Source organism: Alosa alosa, chromosome 12, assembly GCF_017589495.1.
Source record: "Alosa alosa isolate M-15738 ecotype Scorff River chromosome 12, AALO_Geno_1.1, whole genome shotgun sequence".
NCBI lineage: Eukaryota > Metazoa > Chordata > Actinopteri > Clupeiformes > Clupeidae > Alosa > Alosa alosa.
Window position 1 is genome coordinate 32,253,220 of NC_063200.1, and position 20,927 is coordinate 32,274,146.

The 20,927-nt window shown below is 46.4% G+C and overlaps 1 protein-coding gene across 1 annotated transcript in view; it reads right to left on the bottom strand.

Moving 5' to 3' along the window:
- Nucleotides 1-20,927, bottom strand: part of tnca (tenascin Ca) — a 62,963-nt gene that overhangs the window by 13,973 nt on the left and 28,063 nt on the right. Inside the window, exons 5-16 of the mRNA XM_048258146.1 lie at nt 13,232-13,755; nt 11,709-13,022; nt 10,666-10,929; nt 9,979-10,094; nt 8,625-8,778; nt 7,181-7,450; nt 6,474-6,659; nt 6,022-6,111; nt 5,351-5,614; nt 4,577-4,975; nt 2,103-2,633; nt 957-1,232 (exon numbers count right to left, since the gene is read on the bottom strand). Coding sequence (XP_048114103.1) covers nt 957-1,232; nt 2,103-2,633; nt 4,577-4,975; nt 5,351-5,614; nt 6,022-6,111; nt 6,474-6,659; nt 7,181-7,450; nt 8,625-8,778; nt 9,979-10,094; nt 10,666-10,929; nt 11,709-13,022; nt 13,232-13,709 — 4,342 coding nt within the window. The 5' untranslated portion in view covers nt 13,710-13,755. The remainder of the gene's footprint in view (nt 1-956; nt 1,233-2,102; nt 2,634-4,576; nt 4,976-5,350; nt 5,615-6,021; nt 6,112-6,473; nt 6,660-7,180; nt 7,451-8,624; nt 8,779-9,978; nt 10,095-10,665; nt 10,930-11,708; nt 13,023-13,231; nt 13,756-20,927) is intronic.

Genomic DNA, 20,927 nt, shown 5'->3' on the forward strand with positions numbered 1-20,927 from the left:
TTAAGATGGAACAGTTTCATAACCATAGAAATACCAGGGGAGAAATAACTATTTTCAGTGATCCGTGTGTTTGTACACTAAATCTCTTCCTTAGATATAATAAAAAAAAATATAAATGCAACCACCAGGTATTTCCAGTAGAAATTGTATGACCATCACATGACTAAGGTGTTAATTTATGCTCTATATTCAGTTGGTTTTGCCTTGAATGCCAAGGTGATGACAAACCCTTTGATTAAGTCATAAATTTCAACACGCAGCAGAGGCACGACCTCGACAGGCATGTGGTCAGACTGTTAATGGACAAATGCCATGACACATGATGATGTATAAGCATGAGAGATGGAGGTAGGTGATAGTAATGATCGCGAACGCAGGGTGGACAGAGGATTTGTATGGAGTATTGATGAATTTTTTGCAATCACTGCAGCACATCATACACAAACTCACCACAATGCAGGTGATAAGGAAGATGGAGGCCATGCACGTGGGTAATGGGATGGAGTGGGGACGGATGATGGAGAGGGTGGGATGACTGAATTCAGCAGTGTGGAGAGCTGAGGCCCCCCCACACACAACCCACTCTTGTAAAGGCCCAACTGACACAGTGGCTGGAGGGTATGGGTGAGATGAGGTGTGCTGGGTTAGAAAATGGTTGGTTATCAGTCACTGCCAGCATTTCCATACAATAACAATGGCCGTGTTTCGGTTCACGCAGGTTACTGGCTTGCTCCGTGCATTGACTGTGGATGCTTTAGTGGAGGGGGGGGGGGGGGATAGAAGTGAAAGAGGAAGTGAGGAGAGACGGGCTCCCCGCTTGACACCACAGATTCCCCCAAAACTGGAAAAGAACAGATGAAGGGTCAGAGAGAGAGTGAAAGAGAGGAGGAAAGAGAAGAGAAGAGAGAGTATGATGAATAAAGGAGACTGCCGCACTCCTCTGCTGCGGTCGATACCTGTGGTGGCGACAGTATAGACAGGCCCCAGGAGGTAGCCCTTGTGAAGGCCATAGAGAGCGATCATATAGGTGGAGCTGGGGCTCAGGCCGGACATGAACAGACTGAGGGCGTCGCCGGACAGCGTGAGGTTCTGCCGCTGGGGGCCGCCCTCCAGGTTGGCCACCTCTATGACAAAGCCCTCAAACTCGCCCGCCTCGACGGTCCAGGACACGTTAAAGCTGTCCCAGGACACATCGGACACCGTCAGGTTGCCCACCTGCGGCTTCCGCTCCTCTGAATGACAAACACATCACAGCCGGGGTCAGTCACAGTGTTGGGAGAGAGGATGAAGGTTTATGATGGTTAGGCAGACTCAAAACACACACACACACACATATACAAATTAACATCCACTGAAGTATACACACACACACACACACACACACACACACACACACACACACACACGGTTTTACACACAGACATGCACATGATGGTGGTTTTGATGGCAATGGTGATAATCATGGAGATAAGGAAGGCAGGAGAAAAAGACCAGTCTGTGTCAGTCAGGAGTCAGAAAAAACTATGTTGACTTTTGATATTGCACCATTACAGAAATAGTCAGTGAAGGAGTCAGTGAAAGCTTAGTATGAAAAATGAAAGTGCTGGGAATAATATTTTGATGTTGGAATATCGAAGAAAGAGCATTCATATTTATGATACTCATAGGGGGTGGGTGCTAAATGTTTGAACACATAACACATAAGTGTTCTTTGAAGTTCAAGAAAAAGGGAAATTCTCCTCGGACAACGTTAGTTGTTATTCTGCAAAGGGGATACACACATCATTTTTTGACTGTGCAAAAAAAAAAAACTTCAGAACTTCAAACAAAACTGAACAGCTGAAAGAACATGTTAAGGAAGAGGGGCCACATGGTGCCTGTCTCTAGTCGAGGAAATTGTTGTTTTTCCACAAAGTGAAGCTGATCAGGAGCCCTAAAAACCTGCAAGGGAACTTTGTCCCCATTTCAACATGGTAGATTTAATTCGTTATAGGAAAGGAGAAAAGCAGATAGACAAAGCAGTAGCATTAGGGCCAAGTAAAGGAAGATGGCAGATGACAACTAGCTTGTGTTTTAGAGGTATGAATCTGATGTCCATGTACCTTTTGTTGTGTTAGCAAGAACAGAGACTGGTTGTGTTTGTTCTCCCTCCACCATCCCATACACAGAAACCTCATATTGTATCCCAGGGAGTAAACCATCAATGTGGGCACTCCTGGTACTGCCGGGCAACACTGTAACCTGTTTTAGTGCCGTCGGTGTCGAGGGAGCCAGCTCGACTCGGAAGCTATCAAACGCAGCCTCTGGGGCTGACCACGTGAGTGCCAGGCTGGTCTGTGTCATGTTCGTGACACTGAGGTCACCTGGGAGGGCTAGACCAGAACCCTCTGGCCCAGCACCCGAGGCCCCCTCAGTTGGCACTGCCCACTCAGTTGGCATAACCCCTGCAGTTGGCATGACCCCTGCAGTTGGCATGACCCCTGCAGTTGGCACAGCGCCTGTCATTGGTGCCTCTGTTCTAGCAGGGGTCACGCTAATAGCTGTAGGTGTGACTTCTGTTTCTGGAGGCAACTGGCTTGTGGGAGCACTTTTTAATCTCAAAGCAACAACATCTGGAGAGGTAGACTTGGGTGCTAAACAAAAGTACATTCAGAGGTTTAAGAGCAGAAGACTGTTAAAAGCAACAACTACAAAGAGATAAGATGTGAAGGGGAAGATAAACCTGTGGAGAGAGGACTTGGTTAGGAGTGTTATTGATCGACTCACATGGCCAGACACAACACTACAGGCCTGCTAGACCAATATGTGTGTCTGAAGAAATACTGTGACATCCTCATAGGTGCGTTACTGTCATAGGTGTAGGTACTTGTTATTTGATTTCAACAAGCTTCAGTCTAATGCAGTTTACAGCACAAGAAAAAAGGGTTCTGTCTGGAGCACATGGCTCATGAAGGAACATGCAGGGCTCTTTCTTTCATGATGGTCACATGCAACATTGTTCTAGCCTTCAAAAATGTCTGAAAAATCTTAGAAACATGGTTCAAATCCTTACGAACAGTTGCGTATGAGTCTATGATAGCCCTGACTATTATAGCGACTGATAATTATAGAATTGTACCCTCTCACTGTCTTAGGAATTCAACCATATCATGATTTAATAGCATGATATTTTCATGCTATCATGCTGTTTTTAATAGCATGATATTTTTATCATGCTACTGTTACATTCCAGACATTTAGGCCAGTTGAACGGAAACTGATATCTGACTCGTGATACTGTATATGAACTCGTCACTTCAGGGAACTCCTGTAGCCTTGACACATGCAGGGGTATTATTCACACTCAGCTGCCAAGGCATTAATGGCTACATGCAAAGCCATTAATTATTGAAGGGTTTGCGTAGTCCGCCAGGGCAGAAGTACACAGCACACTTCAACCTGGATGGGGAAGCCATTCACTGCCAAGCACACTTCCTTCTCATGGGACTAACATGCAAGGGGTCGTGGGGTTCCAAAATCCAACATGCAATCTGAGGTTGTTCCTCTGTGCAGGTATGGCACACAGTAGGGACAACATTAACACTGGAACAGTAACACCTTGTGGAACCTCTGTCATTTTAATGTAATCGTGGCATGGCACCAAAACCAGCGAAATACTTTAAACAGCAGTACATCTGTCATGGGAAATGGAGTTTACATTTCTTCTGCCATTGCATATTTTATTTATGCATGTCTGGTGAGCCTGGTCTGGTGAACGCAACCCGTCACTCACGATAAACAGACAAAAGAGCTTATGATTAGTAGCATGCCATGTTTACGATAGAATTACAGAATTGGCTCCTGAAGGTGTTAAGTGTTACCCAAAAATGGTGTCGACATGGAACAGTGAGGTGAGCTAAATGGCTTTGTTGGCACGATTCGGCAGAGAGTAACTGCTTTGCTTCTGACAGCTTAGCAAGGGAGGAAATCCAAGCTCACAATGTTATCTTATTCTGCTGAATGTCAAAGTTCAGTCTCAGTAGAAAGCAATAATGCTTCTTCTGAGCAAATCCTTTTTGTTTGTCGGCAGCTCTTGGTTTAAACAAGTAAGTCTTGATTGCCTTCAAACTAGATATACCAAGAGTTGACTGCAACAGGATATGTGTGGATGGCCAGTACAACAACAGAAAAGGCATACCTACTCATTAATAGTTATTAAAAGGATAAACCATTGTTTAACTGCATTTCTTTTTCCTTTCCTCTCTTTTTCACAGAAAGTAATACTCTCTGTTGTGCAGATAGAGATGAAAGCATGCGATGGAGAAGGGGAGTGATGTTTTTGAAAAACAACAATTTTCAAATGAGGCGTGTTTAGTGATTAGGACTGTCGGATGATTCAGTCATGCTAACCGCTCGACCATAATCAGTATGGGAGCAAGGTCATACGTATGCATGCACTGTCTGTAGTGGTTGGAAGGCTTGCTCTCACTTTTGTAATTTCATAGCTCCACACACGTCACAGTATTTCTCGGAACGCTTTCCAGTAAGTAAAAAGTCGTGCTTGTCTGGCATGCGGGCTTAAAACGGAATTTTATACCTGTTACTGCAACAGCTTCAAACGGCGAGGACCTTTGGCTATTGATTACTCCATAAAGCCTTACTTGATATTCCGTGGAGAAGTTTAGACCACGGATTCTAGTGCCTGCTGCATCTCCTGCGAGATAGATCTCCCGGCTGTCCCACAATCCAGATACATCTGCCAGCTCTACTGTGTAGCTATCGTACAGAATGTCTGCCTTCGATTCCCAAGACAGATCGAATCCGTCAGACGTGACGTCCGAGACTGTCAAGGTGCCTGTCTCATCCTCGGGCCCCTGCCCAGAGACCTGGGTCAGTTCAGGAGTGTCTATTGGCAGAAAACTAATGATATTGTCGTCGGCGCTTGTCGGAGCTGAGAGCTCGGGAACTGATTCGGCTAGATAGAAAGTGAACGACGCTACAGGAGAGAGACAGAGAGATACACATGAACACGAGGGAGGGAAGACTTAGTGAATACTTGCTCTAAACCAGGCCATTATAAGATGTGTGTGCAAGTGTGTATGTATGTGTGTCCATGTTTGTTTACAAAAAAAAATTAATCAGTGTAGCATTCCATATGTTAAATCCAAATGACTGGTAGCAACTGATAGTGAACTGAATGGACATTTTTCAATGAAATGTTTCCCAATCCATTGATGTTAACCCTGTAGAGTCAAAATATCATTTTAAAGGAACATGTCCACAGATATAGGTAACATAGTTATACAACGAATACATACAGTTGGCCTTGTATCACAGGAATGTCTAAAGGTGTATGAACAAATAGGCTCACCTGTGGAAGCAGATGTACTGACAGTCTCGCTCCTCTTGCGCCCACGCTCCGCCACCAGGGTGATGGTGTACCGCATGCCTGGGGTGAGACCGGTGAGGGTGTGGGTGGTGGCATCACCCGGCACCTCCACCTCACCTCGTCTGCCGTCCGCAGACTCCACAGCCAGCCTGTAATTGCCGATCTTGGCCCTCGGCCTCTTCCACGCCACAGTCATGGTCGTCTCGGTGGCCTCTGTCACCTCCAGGTCCCTCGGTGGGTCCAGGTCTGTGTGGGAGGTGGAATTGAGAAAGACCGAAAGGAGGAAAAAAAACACACAAGACACCATATGGCAGGACTAAGTACATTAGCGGTGAGAAATTGCGGGCGACAAGTTGTCACAGACAGTTGGGTTTGAGGTTATTTGTGGATGACAGGTACGGGGTTTGAAGAGCAGCACTGGTGTTAACATTCATAGCCGTGTTGCACTCGCTCTGTTCCAACACCTCCGCGCCGGCACTATGTGTCAGGCTGTCAGGACACCAAATAGGGCTGCGTGGGGCCTCCTTTGCCCCAACACTGAAGGCCAGCACCTGGGGACAGGCCCCTGCGCTGTGCTGCGTTGTGCTGCGCTGCGCTGCGTTGTGCTGCGTTGTGCTGCGCTGCGCTGCATGCTAAAGGCGGGGAGCTCCTACCGGTCATGGCGGTGACTGTCGCTGGCAGGCTCTCCCTCTCATTCTTCACAGCATTGACGCCGATGCCATACTCAGTCCCTGGCTTCAGGCCTGGTGCATGGCAGAAGAAAGGAAGTGCTTTCTTGTGAAACACTTAACAGTATTTAATCTAATAGTCTAGACATTAATCACATCTTCTTTCACTTAGATTTGAAGTAAATTTACATTTTGCCTCAAAAATATGAATTATTTTAACACATATGAATACCTGTATCCATGTATGCATACATATTTGCACAATATATACTGTATATTCAGCTCTGGAAAAAATTGCACATCACACATTTTTTCTGATGTCATCCTACGGTTAACCTACAGACATATTCAAATTTGCATTGGTCTCTTCATTTTGAATATGACTTTTTAAAGAGAAACCCCAACAGACCATAATTATCCTGTCCGTCATCCCTTACCTGTGATAGTGACCACCGTCTTATCTCCTGACCCTTCAGGGAAAAGGTCCTCTCCATGAGCTGTTCCAGACACAGGGCTGTATTTGACCCGGTAGTTGTTCACATCAGCCTGGCTGTTTGTCCACTCCAAGGTCACAGTGCTGTCGGTCTGACCCACAACCTGCAGATCTATGGGGGCATCTAGGTCTACAGTACAGCAACAGACAAGGCACAGCAAGTTTATTTGTATAGCACATTTCATACACAGAGCCAATTCAATCCGCTTTACATTAACGCAAGCAAAAAGAACAGATAATAAAAACAAAGAAAAGATAGAAATATAATGAGAAGAAGGCAACGTACATAAAATAGGATGATTAAAGATAAGATAAGACTACATTCAGCACACAGTGTTTGGACATGACTCATCCATTTCTTTCTAGGAGAGCCCTGGAAGGAGTACTGTAATTTCCCAACTAATAGGCGCAGTTTATACATTGATTTTGCTACATTTCTTCAGCGATGAGGTTAATACACGGGGGCAGTTAATATGGTATTAATATGGTTTACTTTTTTTAACTTGTATAAAACACTGTCCTGTTGCTTATACACAATGTGGTTAATACACAGGAAATGACTGTAATGCAAGAGTAGTCCTGACTGCTTATAACACACAAAAACAACACAACAAATATGCACCACTTACATTAGTAAATATCATCCCCTACCTGTGGTGAAGGTTTCAGAGGCAGGGACGCTGCTCATGTCGCCTCGCTTGGACACCAAGGTCACCTCGTACTCCGTGTCTGGACCCAGCCCTTCGGCCGTGTGCTGTGTCTCTGTGGGGGCCAGGTCCACGGACTTCCTGTCTGAGGGGTTGGAGGAGGGGCCGAAGGACAGGGTGATGGTGTCGATTTGGGCCACTGGCAAAGACCAGGAGATGACAGCGCTGTTGTCTGCCACATCACGGACCTCCAGCTGGCGTGGTGTGTCAAGTTCTTGTTTTATGAAATACCGGACAAAATAGAAGTCATAAGTGAGACAGCAAAAAAGACAACAATATGGCATGGCAATTGTCTTGACTCTTGACCTAATTCTGGTGCATGTGAATGTTAGCGAATGAGTTCACTACTTGTATTCTATTTCAACAGGTTATCAATGCTAGAATGCTTCTCTGTGCAGCAACCATTGGTTTTCACAAAGGGGGCATTCAGAAACCATGCACAGCATCACTCAACATAACCAAAGTCCACCTCTCTTTTTCGATGTGGCAGACAACAGCTCTCTCTCTCTCTCTCTCTCTCTGTAGACTCATTTCCAGGAGCAGACCAAGAAGTTAAGCAGTTAAGTAATGCTTTCAGCACAGAAATGGAAAGAGAATGGATTCTCTGCAATGTGTGCACCCAAACTCACCCACACATACCCTCACACACACACACACACACACACACACACACACACACACACACACACACGTACGCACTGCTGTTTACATTGGCAGGTAAGTCACTCTCTATAAATAAACGATGTCAAGCTATTTGACAAGTGGGATGATGGAGAGGCCATAAAACTGAAGGCAAACCGTGTCAGAAAACCCCCTGGTTGTCACACTTGATCAAATAAAACACTAGTTATGGCCCACAGAGCTTCCCTAGAAAAGACTTCCTAAATACTCCACTTTTGCGTCCCTCCGCTCCACGGCTATAAATTTGGGAATCGAGCACGGAGGAGAGTCCCTGCTTTTTCCATTGAAAAATCCTCTCTGAGTGACATTTTATTTGGCCAAGGCAGGCCTCCCTTTCCTACCCACAGGCTCTGCGATCCGTCCAATAACAAATCACTTGGTGTATAAGCTTTATGCTAAAAATTCTGATAACACCTTACATAACTGGGTAGTTTTGCCATTGAGAAATGGATGTCCGCAGACCACAGGCAGACTTTTATATGGACTCATTATACTGTATTGTGATAAATATGCCTCACAAAAGCGTAGTCATTTGAGAGGATTAATAGTAGAATAATGCACATTTTCTCATTAAGGCCAGTCGGAGGAGTTGAATTCAAAGCGTTTGGATCACTGCTTCACAATGAGTGTTTTGACTGAATCATTTTATAGAGTCTCAGGGGCAAAAAAGCAAGAAAAAGCGTATTTTCTCTTTAAATGCGACTTACTTGTCACAAGAGTCTGGGTCGTCTGAGGTCCTCTGGAGTTGTTTTTGACGACCCCGAGCGACACCTCGTACTCCTGACCAGGTCCGAGTCCAATCTGCTCGAAGCTGGTCTGCCCCCGGTTCAGCGCATTCAAGATTTTCCCATTCTCCTCTTTCTGAAGTCGCAGAGAGAGAGAAAGATTAGGAAAGAGCATGCATAATTCACACACAGGGCCCCAAGCTAATTGCTTTTATATGAATCAATATTAAAACACAACGCAAAAACCCCCTTTGCTATTTACATGTCACAGGGGTTTGTAGTCTCAATTTAACAACCCGCTTTGTTTAAAGATGTGAATTAAGTGTGAAATAATCTCGCTACAATCCTTTAGAGTCAACAGTGAATGGAATTCCATGGCACCCTCACAACAGCTGCTACTTAGGGATTTCACACTGTTTAAAATCAGCATTCCTTCCACACAATGCGTTTAAACTAAATTATTCTCGAAACTGCCTCATGAAATTAGTGGCTGACAATGGTTTCCATTAATGGGGGAGGGCATTAAGGTTTATTACATTGTAATAAAACATAATAACGGTTTGTTTGGGCTTTTTTGTGCTTGCTCCAAATGTGCTGGAGCGTGCGTGGGGGGAACCGTCCAACATACACAATCTTGGGTGCCCTGTGACCACAGAGGGACGCAGGTGTTAGGCCGCTATGAGGTTTTTACAGAGCACTTAGAGGAAGCAAGGGAGATATATGTGGCTTGAACCCCTGAGGAGAACCAGCAGCCTCCCATAATAAACCTCAGTGACCTAAGACAGGCTGCTAAGTCACTACTGGACTGTTTTCCCTGCATTTGGCATCACAAATCACATTCCCACTAAAGCCCCATGGCAATAAACGTACAGCCATCCACCAATATTCTGTATCAAGAGCTGAGAGAAAGAGAGAGTAAGATGGTAGTGGTTTATGGAATACAATTAGGACAGATATTGGAATCATCTGTCTTGTGACAAGGTAACAATTACACAGAATACTCTAGATGTCAGAGAAAATAGCATGGCAAGATATAATATGTGATGGCCTTGCAGAAATGCTAATATTATTCTCCGGACTGCTATTACTCTCCTCAGTATTACTCTCAACTTGTCAATAGATTTGTTAAAAGATACCGTACATGCCTGTTTATCTAGATTTATTCAACAAACAACCAGGTCTGTGTGTGTGTGTGTGTGTGTGTGTGTGTGTGTGTGTGTGTGTGTGCAGTCACTTTAAATTGAGGTCTATAAAGTTTGGACAGTCCAGAGTTGTTAAAAACAAACAGAATGCATCTACCATAGTTGGGACGAAACCTCGGGCTGACATAACTCACAGTGTTCCTAAAGGAGAGCTCCCAGCCGTCATGCGGAATGTCCAGCTGGTCCCACAACACCTCCACGGATGTGTCTCTGATGGACTTAAATTTGAGGCCATCTGGCTGCGGCAGATCTGCACAGACAGGAGTGTTCCGGAAATGTTTATGCTTTATGCCAACAAACAGATTGAGACATAATGAAAATGTGTCCATTTTTCTCTCCTTTCCTCCTTGAGTGACAGATAATAGATGATTAATAAAGGGGGCGAGACACCAAGCAGCTGATTCTGCCGAGGAAAGATTTTCCTGACGTGTGAACCTTTCACAGCACATGCTTCACTGGTCTGGACAGTCGTCAGTGTGTTTCAGATTAGTCATACTTCCTGAATATGAATTCCCCTCCTGCCATCCTATGGTCTCCAACTGTGAGAGAGTGACTAAGCCCTCTGACAGGTGTCAGTGGAGACATCACTTATGCACTGACAATGGCTATTTCACAGAATGGCTTAAAGCAGCAGTATAATGTAGTAGTAAATGTAAAACACCAAAAAAAATTAAGGACTGCAGAAACCTTAAAAACAATAACAATATAGCTGGCACTGATCAAAGCCTGCTGGCATGCCTTATAGGTCTCAAACCACGCAATAACAATGACAACAACAAACATGCGCCTCTGTGTTAAGTGGTGTTGAAATGAGGACCTACGGGTAGCTACGCGAGCGCTGACTGGCACGCTCTTCTGGTTGCTTAGGACGGCGTAGACTTTAATCATGTACTCAATGCCAGGCTCGAGGTCATCGATGGTGGCTGCGGTGCGGTCGCCCGGCACTGTGCGCTCCAGCTGCAGACCGCCGGGTGCCGTGGGGACGTAGGTGACCAGGTACTCAGTCACCAGCATCTCGTTGAACCAGGTGAGGTTGACCGACTCGGTGTTCACGTCAATCACTGTCAGGTCCTTCGGAGGTGACACTGCGAGTAAAAAGAAGAGCAAGTGCTACATTAAAGTCTGTGTCCGGATCAAAGGGACACTTCACTAGCCATCAAGTCCTTTTCCCCCACCAGCCACTAGAATATGTGAAATCAAAGGCGGCGTTGCTATGGCAACATGCCACCAAAGTCTCCAAGGCAATTTGCTGATGACCCAGTGGCATAGCTTAAAGGTGAGACAGGTTTTATCTGAGGAAACTTTACAAAATGATCTCAAATAGATTACATTATGCGACATCAGATATTATTTTCAAAATAATCCAATTTGTCTGTGATAAAACAGCTTCTTTATGACCCATCCGAAGAACTGCCGGACAAAGCTGCAAGAGATTAACGCTGAATGGATGAAACAGATTTGGTTCTAATTAGTCAACCTCTTATTGAGGATCAAAATGCTTTAGGCACTTCAATGGTTTCTGGGTCCTTAAATTTAACATTTTGTCGAGTCTTTTATTGTTTTAGCGGGTTTCCTTTCCCCTGAGCCACTAATGAACTATAAGGCAGAGGGAACGACTCTACCAGACACACATATGGTATTGATCAGCCCCGAGGAGTCTGGGTAATTTATATACACACAAACGCTTTGAATTGGTCTTTGGTTTTCTGCATATTGCATGCATTTTCCACAGTTTGAGAAAATAAGGCCAAATGAAACAAAATGTGAAAAAGGAACTGGTGAGAGGTTATAAAGGAGGGTTCAGAGGAGGTCAGTCACCCACGCTATCCTTCTCCACATTCCCACGAGACAACACAGAACTCACCCACTGAGCAATCCTCTCCAATGTAGCCCTCGTCGCAGACACACTGTCCATCGATGCAGCGGCCAAGCCCGTGGCAGTTGTTCAGGCAGCTCCGCTGGCCACAGTCGTCACCCTCGAAGCCAATCTCGCACTGGCACGCGCCATTGACACAGCGCCCCCTGTCGTTGCAGTTGGCAGGGCATGTGAGCTCAGAGCAGTCGTCGCCAGCGAAGCCCTCCTGGCAGACGCAGCGCCCGTCGTCACAGTAGCCGCGGCCCAGGCAGTCATTGGGGCAGGCTTTCAGGCTGCAGTCCTCGCCGGTGAAGCCCTCGTCGCAGACGCACTGGCCGGAGACGCAGCGGCCACGGTTCTGGCAGTCGTTGGGGCAGCTGAGCTCGCTGCAGTCCTCGCCGGTGAAGCCGGCGTGGCACACGCACTTGCCGTCCACGCAGTCCCCGCGTCCGTAGCAGTCGGATGGACACGTCTTGACGTTGCAGTCCTCTCCGGCGAAGCCCTCGTCACACACACACTGCCCGTTGACGCAGCGGCCCCGGTTGCGGCAGTCGTTGGGGCAGGACAGCTCGGAGCAGTCCTCACCCTGGAAGCCGGCGTCGCACTGGCACCGTCCGTTGATGCACTGACCACGGCTGTTGCAGTTGTTGAGGCAGGCCAGTTGGCTGCAGTCCTCGCCCTGGTAGCCCGTCTCGCAGATACACACGCCGTTGAAGCACTGGCCTCGCCCATTGCAGTCATTCAGGCAGGTGAGCGACGAGCAGTCCTCGCCCGTGTAGCCGGCGCTGCACACGCACTGACCGTCCACGCAGAAGCCGCGGCCCATGCAGTCGTTGGGGCAGGTGCGCTGGCCGCAGTCCTCGCCCGTGTAGCCCTCGTCACACTCGCACGTGCCATTGTTGCAGCGGCCACGGTCGTAGCAATCGTTGGGGCAGATGAGCTCCGAGCAGTCGAAGCCCGTCCACGGCTCCTCGCAGACGCAGTCGCCGTCCACGCACTTACCGCGGCCGAGGCAGTTGTTCAGGCAGTCCGACTCGGAACAGTCCTTGCCGAAGTAACCGTCGACACAGACGCAGGCGCCGCGGACGCACTCACCGTACTTGCCACAGTCCACAAGGCAGACCTCCAGGCTGCAGTTGTGTCCAGCGTAGCCCTCGAAACACTGGCACTTTCCGTCCACACAGCGGCCCTGGTCAGAGCATTCATCGGGACACTCAGACTCGGAGCAGTTGTGTCCCTTCCAGCCAGGATCACAAATACAACCACAGATATCATTGCTGAAGTTGCCATGGCCACTGCAATAAGGCGTTGTACCCACATTGCCTGAGAAAGAACATTGGGGGGGTAAGAATTACACAAGATTTGAAAACCTGAATTTGACTGAAAGAGACTTACAGTATATGACTTATATCTAACCTGTTTCAGAACCTCTAGATCTATGAGAGCATTTTAAATCATGATATGTACAATATACAATACAGTATATGCAAGGCCTGGCTGTCTGTGCTAATGCTATGCTGGATTTGTCCTACCTGTGGCCTGGGCTCCACAGCAGCCGCCATCACTGGTGCACTGTTCCCTGAGCGTGGACACCTCTCCCTCCAGCATCTCCAGGCGGCTCAGCAGGTTCTTCAGCTCGGGCATCCCGTCGGTGCAGCCGCAGGCCTGCTTGGGGATGTTGATGCGGTGGGTGAAGACAATCTGGTTCTCCCCGTCCAGGGTGTGTTCCGTCATGCGCGTTCCAGCGGGGTCATCCTTCGGCTCGAGCTCCGTACCTCCAGGCGAGTCCAGATCCACGGTGCACAGAGAACCGGCTGGAACGTTGATGTTGTAGACGTGGTTGAAGACAACTGGCTGGTGAGGGTTTGGGAGGGTGATGTTGTCGGTGACTGGAGCTGCCAGGGTTTGCCGCCGATGTCTCAGGATTTTCTTTACCAGACCACCATCACTGAGATTCAACAGGACAGCTAAGATAAAACTGCCTAGAAGTAGGCGGCTGGTCCCCATCATGGTAATAAGGATTTAAAGCTAATCCAGTAAGACTTGGGCAGGATATCTGGAAATTAAAAAAAGACCAAAGAAAACAGCAAAGTAAATTGTAGATGTCAATATGGATTGTCTCAAGCTTTGTTTTGACATATTAAATGTTTTAGTGGCTCTGCTGTCTTAAGAGCTTCCTGTGTTCTTTGGCACAAGATGGGGCCTTGCTTATCGAGCTTCGTTCTCCATTGAGTAATGGTTTAAAATTGAACATGCACTTTCACCAAAAAGAAGCACTCCAACTTCACTCCACAGGAAAGACATAGATATACAAACAGGCATAAGGAAATGCGCACAAAAACAGACTCTCTCTATCTATCTATGTCTTTCAGTCACACACACACAGACAAACAAGCATGCCTGCATGTACACACACGTACACGTACACGTACACACACACACACACACACACACACACACACACACACACACACACACACACACACACACACACAAGAAAGACAGACTGACACACGCGCATGCACAGACACAGACACACACACACACTTAAGTAAGCCAGATCGGCTACTGTATATCAGTCAAGAAAGGACAGTGTAGTTTCACTTAATGAAAGGCCACGGGTTCACTGTGAGCTTCAGCACTTGTGCTTCTCATCATATGCTGCAGTCCACAGCCTTACAATCAACTGCTGTAATGACCATGCTTCTCTTAAAGGAACAAAGGGACCTGGTAATGCCCCCTATAATCATGCTGTAAGGACAAGCGCTCCAAACCACTGGTTTTCTCTCTGAAGTGAACATTAAAAAGGTGAAACCCTGTTCTTCCTCTTGACCTTCCCAGCACCACTGACCACAACAAAGGATTCTTCAATGCAGACATTTCAGACTTCTGGTTTGCGCATTTCTGGAACACCCACTTGACAATACTGCCCAAACATATTTTCATGTCCCTCCCAGTAGTTGATGTCTATATTCACTGGGAATCACTTCCCTTGTTTGTTTGGGAATCCCTGGTTATAACCAGGCATCTGTGATACATTAGCAGTCCTTGGGTTGGAGGTTTCGTTCTTGACTCCGCAGCTAAAGCAATGCAGGTCAGTTAAAGTGAAGGACATAAATCAACATGAGCTCTAAAGCTGTTGACAGCTAAGCACACAAAAGGCATCTATAATGAAAGGCTCAGGTCAGATTTTTCCCATATCGCTGACCTCCTCAGTTAACTGTTTTGCAACTGCCCTTGTTGTGGCATAAAAAAAAGACATTTACTGAAGCTGACCTCCAAGTTAATAGCAAAGCAAATGACATATCAGTGTGGAAGTAATGTATGTTGGCACTTTAATAGTGCACCAGTTAACACTTCTAACACGCCTAATATGCAATTGTGATCACGTGCTGATAATGATGTGGTTTGGCACCACAGTGTTAGTGCAGGGGCATTCAGTTCTGTTATGCAGCTTGCTTCCTTTACACGTTGTTTTATCCTGAATTGTCAGAGTATTAAAATAATAATAAAATGTTAACTTTGTCTCAACAGCTTGATATACAGTATACCAGGACATTAAAGAAAAGGTCCCAGCAGTAGTGGCTGTATTTGTCTAGCTTGCAGAGTCTTTTTACAACTCCTCTCTAGCAGAAACTCCTCTGTACACAAAGGAAGCCTCACAAGAAGGCTTTTGTGTGGGAATATTAGCAATTAGTGGTGGCTCTCATCAAAATGCTGCCCTTTACCGAGATGACTTCATAACTGGAGATCAGAGATCTATAATTTGTGGGAGATGGATCCAACCCAGTGGGCTAGCTCGTCCTCGCCCGCCGCCGTGGGAAAGCACTTGGAGCTGGCGCTGTGGGCCGGCAGTTTCCACATTCGTCCAGCAAGGAGGCCGCACAGGCCGGCTCAGAAAAGAGACAGAGTTACTCAGATGAGCTCCCACATTCAGTTCTTTTTTCATTGCTCTCCGTCTGGTCAAAATGTATCCAACTGGATATCGAATGCCACTCAGACAAAAGCTGAGAACAACAGCCACGCGTTGGAAGGCCGTGCTGGCAGCACCCTTTGTTTTCCACTGAGTTACTCAATAGTGACCCCTAGCACGGTCCCACCGCTTCAGACAGAGTGTGAATTAGTGTCCAGGAAAGCATAAAAAAAATAGCCTCCGAGAGTGGAAATGTTGATCTTTTCCACATGCTGATATTCTGCAAAGCTGCGAGGGTCTGGTGATGATGCTTGACCTGTTAAGAACCGTTCCATTCTCAAGTTAGCGCCGAGAGAGACCTCCAAAGTGTAACAGCAGAGAGCGTGTGAACATCAGTCAAGAGCAAACAGCCCTACCTAATACAAATACAGGGAGATCAGTGTAGACTCTCAGGTGGGGCCCACAGGCAGGAAGTGGGTTAATTAGAAGTTCGGAAAAATTTCAACGCAGCTCCGTTCGTCTGTCAGGCCTGTGGGGATAGAAAGCTAGCCGGTGTGCACCCTGGGAATGAGCCATGCTGTGCCTGCAGCCTCCTGCACGCCATCTGCCCAGCCTGTAATGAGTTCCCCTGTGACCGTGCCTGTAATTAGCCCAGCAGTATCACCTGCCCTGAACTGATCATTACAGTGATGGACACACTCCCCCACCTCTGCCAGGTATGTCTCTCTCACACACACACACACACACACACACACACACACACACACACACACACACCTGCATACCTCAATGCTGCCGTGAGCACAGGTCTGGGGCAATAAAAGAGCCCATTGATTTAGCGTCTGAAAGCTGATGGAAGTGACAGGACGTCCAACTGTCACTTACAGACAAGAGGGCAGTCACGCCACTCTATTTCTGACTGGATGTCTCCATGCAGAAAATGAGATGGTAGGAAAAAAGTCTCCTGGGTTACTGTAGAGCTAGACTATGGTCTGGAGGAAGGGACGCTTTGTGTGGCGGTAACTCATCAGCCAGTACTGAGCTAAACCACATCAGTCAAGAAAGAATTGAATGAATTGTTAACCATTGACAAAACCTACAAGCTGGACCTCACACTGAGAAGGGTATGCAATAGACAGAGAGAAAGAGAGAAAGAGTGAGGGTGGGGGGGCACTTAATATCATAGTGCTGGAGGATTCATTCCGTCTTGTTAATTAGTGTAATTACAGCGTCCTCCCCTCTGACATAATGGAATAATAAAATGAGTAAACATAAAAGCAACTAACTTTTAGGGTTGGAACACAGCGAAAGCTCTTTTGGGCTATATGGCAGTGACCAACGGTTCAGCCCACACAAGCCATTTCAAAGTCATTTGAGAACATTCTAGAAAGTGCTTCTCATACAGTAACTCTTATGTAATTGAATTGGACAGCACGCTGTCCCAGGGCATATTTTATTTATTTCCTTGCTTTTCCATCTTTATCCACCACTTGAAAGTAAACACGTTGCCTTCTGTGTTTAGTCCCAAAAACCAATCCCTCTTTCTCTGTCAGACGTTTCCATTTGTTTGTGATAGCACGACAGTATGGGGCGGAGAAAAATAGAAAGAATGAACGAAGGGGAAATAAAGAAAGAGCGAAGCAATTCTTTTTGCATTCAAGAAAGAGATAGGGAAAATAATTGTGCTGACTGATACTCTCTTTGAGACTCGGCATCAGTTTTCACAGGGGTAGGTTAAGCTAGGCTGTCCAGAAGTACCTGCAAATGTGATTTTGACCCTGTCATTGCTTTCCTGTCTGGGTTCTAGCTTTGGAACACAGTTAAAGGACACGTGTTAATGTACTTCAGATTTTTAAATGCCCTGCCTGGGAGGGTTTTGGTAGACATTCCTGCCTTAATGGTCACTCCAAAGTTGGCAAATGGGCAGATGTCTATTGTCCTCCATCATATCCGTGATTGGGCAGGGAGAGGACGAGAGTGAGGTGCAGAAAGGATAAAGACTCTGGCACACAGTGCGGGTCTGAGGGGCGATACAGTCTGTTGGGCACACGCCACGCCTCTCTAGTAGTCTTGCATTATTAGTGTCTTCATCTTGGACAGCTTATGGTCCTGTGGTGTTTTATGAAATGTGAACAGCCAAATTTACACTTCTTGACAGAGGAAAAGGTTCCCCAGAGTGAAAAGCCTGCTACCTTTTCATTGGTGGCCATCGGATTTGAAATGGTTTGAGATTCCATGAAGGCCTGACTGCAAATTTGGACAGCTTAAAAATTTGATTACTCAGCTCATATGGAAAATGTAAATTTTCCAGACTTGTGGTTTGGTGAAACTGGTCATTTTTTGATTAATAATTTATAGGATCATATAGGACTTTGAGGACAATTAATGACCTGTGACGATGTCGCAATTCTCAGTCCCTCAACTCTCCACATGCATTCTCGATTACGGAAATTGAAGCCAGAAATCCCAGCTGGACACAGGCTTGACTGATGACAGCCGCCTTGGCTCCTAACGGGACCTTTTATATGGCTTTGTAGTGTCAGAAGTATATACCATACTTGTCTAAACGCATCCCATCACATTAAACAGATTTATGATGAAAGTGAAACTGAAGGCAATGGAAAGCCTTCATTAAGCCAGAGTAATTGCCTAGAAATTGCATACTGTAATACCTGTTGGAGCTGGTTTAGGTCTGTGACAGCATGCCAGTCATGTTTTTTGTACAAAAAACTCATAATTTTAAAGTCCATTTTTATTATGTGGATCCAGGTAGCAAGAACTTTGATGTAAACTGATGTTTGATGCCAGAAATGCACGAATGAAGAATGCCAGAAATGCACCCCCTGATGAGGAATTGTATAGATTTTACACATCCCTGTCAATCAAACTACAAAGCAAAGAATTAATGGTGCTTTTACATTCTGAAACATTCTCCTGACAACATCTGCCTCCTCGTTACTATTTCCTTCTTTCCATCACCTGCAGCAAACCCCTGAGGTTCAGACCGATCCCACTGGTTTGGCTGTGAGTCTCTCAGCAGGACACAAAACCAAAGAAAAGGTTACTAGCTAATCCCCATCTTATGCTGATGTTGACAGTCTTGATGAAGTTATCTAAACTGTGCTGAAAGCTCAGTTCATAGGTTCATGAAAGGAACACAGCTGGAGGTGCTGTCAGGGCCTGGGTTCAATAACACATCTGAGGGGGGATGTCAGTGGTGGACCGGCCTGGGTTCAGTCCCTTGTGGTGTTTCCGGGGGTCGTCTTTTTTACACCTGAGAGGGGCTCATGACTGCTTTTCATGAGGGGCCAGTCTGAGGCCTTTACAAGCCTGACCTACGCAGTTCAAGCCAGGATCTTACGGACTGCTTAGGAAGGGAAGAGGGTTGTGGGGGTAGTCGACGTCTTTGTCAGTCTCTGGACAAACAAGAAAGAAGGAGCTAACTGACTGGCAGTGTTGCAGGTAGATTGATCTATACGAGATAATGACTGCAGATCCATGTTGAAAAAAGGAAGATCCCAGACCAAAGAGAATACCACCTTCTTGATCTGTCTGTTTACCTCTTCCTGCACTCCTCTCATCTCCTCACATCTTCAACCCCCCCCCCTCCTCCTGTGAGTTGTTAAAAACAGCATAGCGCTAGGCCAGCTTTAGGTTTCACAAGACTTTCTGCAAACATCTGGCGAGAGGTAACATAAAGGTGTCCTATGGATTATGGCTTTACGAGTCGCCCTCACCAAATGGGACTAATGACCTAATCCAACTGGCTTGCTCACAGGAGGCCGCAGAGGGCCTGGAGGCTCATTCCTTTTTTGGAGGCACTGGCCTGTGTTTTGCCTCTGATTTATGTTTGCAGGTCAGGGACTCAAGCGTTGTAGGCCACAGTCCATAACTAGCTTAGGTACTTGATTGCAGACACACAGAATGTTTCCTTTAAAGGTGGGATACTCTAAACACACTAATGAAATGTTTTACTAATGAAACATTTCTTTTCCATTTGTGTAGGTTCTGATGCTGACTAATCCCCTACATTAGGGTTGCTGTCAAACAACAGGTATCTTGGTTATGCGGTAAAGTAGCCTGGTGCTTTGTGGGGAATAGTATGTAAGACTAGAGCCTGTCATCATCGTATTACAGAGTTCCATCTCACATTTGATAATTCTGTGAAGCGGACAAGTACATATTATATGAGCATGTCACTGTCACTTGGGATCTCAGATCATGACCTTGGAGTTGTAAGGACCTCTTACCATCATTTGAGTAACAGGAACCGTTTCCTCGATTCCTACGGTAGATTTGTCGGAAAGATTCACACTGACTGTAAAATCCCACATTACTCGGACACTAAAAGTCTGAAGGCGTTGAGAAGGGAAGGCACTGGGAACAAATATTCCCCGCGGTGTTCGGCCCAGTTTAGAATTCATTGCGAGGTTGGTCAAGGACATCATGCTGCATTTCACTTTGGGACTTTGGGGGGACAATTTGAGGCGGATGATTGAAAGAAATACCTGTGTTTTCTTAAAGCTTTAATCCAGAATTATTGCATCTTTATTACTCTCCCCCTGTCCTGGCAAGGAGCAAGGAACTTTCCCACATGGAAAAGATGGGAAGAGGAATGTTGGCTCCGAGCGCAGGCCATCTGTTTCTGCTGGGCCACGGGCGAAGGCGTAAAAAGACTGTGTCACGCGTCCAGGCGGGATGAGCCCGAGCGCCGGCGGCTTCAGACATTGCACACCGCCGGCCAAATTGCTGTCGAACGAAGGCGCTTTTTCCTCTGGGGTGTCTTAGTTTACATGCGCCCGTCTCTGTCCAAATTAAACAACCAGCTGCTCCCAGAGTGCACAGTTATGGGAGCCCTCTTAGCCCTTCCAGGACATGGGAGAGGATGACAGCCATGATACTATCACCAAATCTGCCCCCACATACAGTACACTTCAGATAACACAACAGGGGTGGATTCATGAGATGCCTTTGGTGTGTAACTAACCATAGTGGACAGTGGGAGTCCCTAAAAGGCTACTACAAATGGCCCTACATGTACAATGACCTAGTCATTAGTCATTAGGCTTATGTACAGTGACTTGAGATTCTTATTTTGTAATTTATATGTTTAAGAAGAAAGAAAGATGCGTCCACTTTCACAGGCCTTTTATGGCACGCCGAAGTGATGACCAGTGTATGCGCCATGCCTCAGGGAACAGCCAGACAACAGGCTAGACGAAACCATGCAGACAACTAAGCACTGGACTGGGGTAGAGAAAACACACAGTTGAACCAGAGGCTGAGCTCACACTAAAAGATTTTTTAAAGACGCA